At 36.3% G+C, this 4430-nt stretch overlaps 1 protein-coding gene across 1 annotated transcript; it reads left to right on the top strand.

Moving 5' to 3' along the window:
- Window positions 1–2865: 2865 nt before the first annotated feature.
- On the top strand, window positions 2866–4017 carry LOC110900486. Its single transcript, XM_022147374.1, has one exon. The coding sequence runs from the start codon at window positions 2866–2868 to the stop codon at window positions 4015–4017; it is 1152 nt and encodes a 383-aa protein (XP_022003066.1).
- Window positions 4018–4430: the final 413 nt, after the last annotated feature.

Here is a 4430-nt window from a genome sequence, read left to right as displayed (position 1 = left end):
TAAGGGTACAAAAGTCAAGGCTTTAGTTTGGTTTAATATTATTATTGTTTTGTTATTATTTGTTTCTAATTTTTCACTTATATATATATTTTTATACAATTTATTTATTAATAGAAGATGAGGTAAGATACTTGGCCATTTTAAAACTCCTAGATTGATTGTTCCCTTGTACAAGCATCATTCTCTAATTATATATATATATATATATATATATATATATATATATATATATATATATATATATATATATATATATATATATATATTTGTGATAATAATTCAAACTTTAGATTTTCTAATTTTATCGAGTATTACAGTTCTACCTCCCTTAAAAGAAATTTCGTCCTCGAAAAAATACACTAACATTAGAGTAATTTCGAGGACGAAATTTCTTTTAAGGGAGGTAGAACTCTAATACTCGATAAAATTAGAAAATCTAAAGTTTGAATTATTATCACAAATATATATATATATATATATATATATATATATATATATATATATATATATATAATTAGAGAATGATGCTTGTACAAGGGAACAATCAATCTAGGAGTTTTAAAATGGCCAAGTATCTTACCTCATCTTCTATTAATAAATAAATTGTATAAAAATATATATATAAGTGAAAAATTAGAAACAAATAATAACAAAACAGTAATAATATTAAACCAAACTAAAGCCTTGACTTTTGTACCCTTCGTTCAAAGACTTACCGCCACATTCCATATCATATTCGACTAACTAGCTATAGAATAGGTGGTATATTTGTTTTATACAGCCCAAGTTCTCATTCGGTTATCACAGATTCATAGAAACACCATCACACAAACCGCATACCTCCATTCCTGTTTAAGTTGCAGTGTCTTAGCTGGCGAGTCGCCACCGTTGCAGCATCAGTTGGGTTCAAGTTTCGGTCTGCCGATCACTTTGATTGTCTCTATTTGATCAATCGCAAGCTTAAAATCATTATTCGGTCACCTCTGTTTGACGATTAAGCCACCGCACACCATCCGGATTGATCAATAGCGGCAGTGGCGTAGTTTATTTCTCTTCTCTGTGCAACCCAGCCACCATCGTCACCACCTTGCCGTTAAAAGCAATCGTTTCTGCATAGCGTTCGATCAACACCCTCCTTGACCCAAGGTAACAGAACTAATTGGTTGTCTTTCATACACTAAAAGATATGATACGTCGAAGTGCAGTGAACAGAATCATGGAAAAAAATGTTAATGAACTAATGAGATTTGATGGTTAGAAGTAATATACATGTTTGAGATAAATGGGTTTTGGCTATTTGTACAGTACACACACATGCATTTTGTTATTGCTTGCTCATGTCCACAAGCCTATTTTGATATGGCTTGATTTTGAAAAAAAAAAGAATATTTTAGGAATGAAAATCAAAGATATTTAAAAAGAAAAGGAAACTGCATTTCTGTCATACAAAGAGATTAATATAAATATGTATACTAAAACATTTAAAATAGTTAATGGAAGCTGGGTTCCATACATCGCAAATGAGGTTTTTTTTTTTTTTTTTTGAAACTATACTGTAATAACTATAAATCATGGTAAATCGAAATAAAACAAAATGACTAAAATATCTTTATTAATAACGACAAAGTAAAACATAAATAATTACAAAAACCAATATAATACAAGAACAGATGTATTTTATAGGTTGTCATAAACGGGTGGGAAGAAATTAGCATCGTTGGTTTTATCATAGAAGATCGCTTAAGGTACGGATTCTGTGGTCTTTTTTTTTCTTAGCGTTTTATATCGTTATTTTAGTGTCTAGTCATCGGACCGTTATCGTTGTTTCCTCAAGTATTGAGTTGAATTGTTTCCATTGATTCACATGCGATAGATTAATTCCTTAAGCTCATTATCGTATGTTCCCATTGACTATTGATTATTGCCATAGAAGTGCATTATTGTACTAGTTGTCTTGACTTAAGTGTACCGTTTTATTGACCTCAATACCCGAGCACATCCACCTATGGGGACATAGGGCGTCATCATCGGCACCGATGGCGTGCACCATCCGTGACGGTGCGATTAGTTCACGGCGTCTCTATATTAGTATTTATTGTTTATGGATTATTGAGAGGCGTATGGATCGATCCTAGGATATTATTGTTACTTATTGGTATTGGGATAGGTGTGTGTACCCACATCCCCTCTACATATTGGTACATTGAAACTGCAGCTAATGTACACATTGCTTATTGTTTATTGTCATTGGCTCACATGGGTATTTCCACATAGATTCATTTCGTATTGATTGACCATTGATTAGTGTTGACTGTATCGTTACATTGTTATTTTCATAGTATCGTTTCACCATTGATCGAATACCGTATTGATCGTTACCGTTATTGCTTTTGTTTTTCCGTTACTGGGCAATTTTTGGCTCAGTCGTGTTTATTTTGTTGTTTTCTCTTGTTTCTTAAACAGGTACTCAGGGGAACGTGGGGAAAAGTGCGAAGAGAGAAAACTAAATGACTAGAGTTGGAAATAAGGAGTTTAAATAAATTGCTATTTAAATTTTAGACATCTTTATTGTCGTTAAGACCGTTGTGTGGTTTTAGATTTTTAAACCTTTTGGAGTTAGTGTTTTATTGGAGTTAAATTTTAAAATGTCTCTGATTACTGTATTGGGTGACACGTTCAGCCTTTTCGGGCCCGGGTGTTACAGTTATGGTATCAGAGCTTTAGGCTCTTTCCTGTTGAAAATTTAAACTAAATAACCAAAGACATGTGAGATTGGGTAGACGTTGGGTTAGGTATTTTCCTTATGTGCTAAGTTCGTTTTATTTGCTTATTGTGTCTATCTAAATTCTTAATGTGTTTTTCTAGATGCCTCCTCGTCGTCAGCCACGCAACTCGAATCGTCAAAATGATGGAGGACCAAACGAGCCTGATCTAGCCGTTGTAGCCGCTATGACTCAGGCTCTTACTGCCGTATTGCCAACTCTGGTTCAGGCAATACGTAATCCGAATCCAAATCTGAACCCTAATCCGAATCCAAACCCAAATCCCAATCCCAACCCCAACCCGAATCCCAACCCGAATCCAAACCCAAACCCGAACAATGCGGGTGGCAATATGGGAATACAAGATTGGCTAGCTCATTTCGTGAAGCATAAACCGAGATCGTTTACTAAGGCATCTACACTAGCAGTGGCAAAAGATTGGATTTCTCACATTGAGAAGATTTTCACTGTACTTAGGGTTGATGAGCAATACAGGGCTAGTTTAGCAGCTTATAAGTTGGAAGAAGATGCGCATGTTTGGTGGGAGTCTGTTTTAAGAGAAAGAGGAGGTCCAGCGTTTGTAGAAACTCTAACTTGGAATGGCTTTTGTGACCTTTTCTTTGAGAAGTACTTTACTGTGGTGGATAAAGGAGCTTATCGACGTGAGTATCATAATATCCGCCAACGGAATGATGAATCACTTACCGACTTCACTGATCGATTTTATAGACTTGTTGGTTTTCTTGGGGATGCTGCTGGAACACCGGAGGAACAAGCGGAAACATATCAATGGGCTGTGTGTGATCGGATTCGTAGGCAAATAATTGATTCCAGGTTTGCTAATGTTGCGGAAGCTGTAGATGCTGCAAAGAAAGTAGAGATGGAGATGAAAGAATTCTTGGGAAATTCTGATGATAGCAAGAAAAGGAACAGAGATGGAAACCGTATTCCGTCTACTAGTCATTCTTCGTCTCAAGGACCCAATCAGTATGGTATTGATCGTAACAATGCGGGAAATAGGTCAGCAGGGAAAAATACTAGACCTTGGCAGGGTAGAAACCAAAATCAGGGTCAGATCCAACAATACCAGCAACCGATCCAGGCTCAACCACTGAATCAGAGAGGAAATCAAAATCCAACCCAACATCCATTGTGTAACCATTGCAACAAACATCACCCAGGCATTTGTCGCCGACTTACTGGAGCTTGTCTTAGTTGTGGGGAGATGGGGCATATGGTCAAACAGTGCCCTTAGGCGAGGAACCGAGCAGTTGATACTAATTGGGGAGCAAATGTGCCACCTAATACTGGAGGACGAGTATTCACATTGACTGTAGGGGAAGCTGCTATTACTCCAGGGATTGTTTCCCATTTTTTTTCTTTTAATGATCGTGATTTGCTTGTTTCATTGTTTCTCGTTTCGTATAACTATTGTATCTCATTAGTCGTCATTGCACTAGGTACTGTTTCGGGTATTATTTATCTTGCTGGTCGCGACATTTATGTGTTATTTGATACTGGGGCAACCCATTCGATAGTCTCACAAGTATTTGCTCGACATCTTAAAATTGTGCCTTCTCTTTTGGATCATACCTTAGTTATTTCCACACCTATGGGAAATCCTACTATTATTACTCACGTCTATAGAGATTGCCCGCTTGTGGTCGG

This window comes from Helianthus annuus, chromosome 13 (genome assembly GCF_002127325.2).
Source record: "Helianthus annuus cultivar XRQ/B chromosome 13, HanXRQr2.0-SUNRISE, whole genome shotgun sequence".
Classification (NCBI taxonomy): Eukaryota; Viridiplantae; Streptophyta; class Magnoliopsida; order Asterales; family Asteraceae; genus Helianthus; species Helianthus annuus.
Note: the sequence above shows the minus strand (reverse complement) of the source record. Positions and strands in the feature narration are given on the sequence as shown.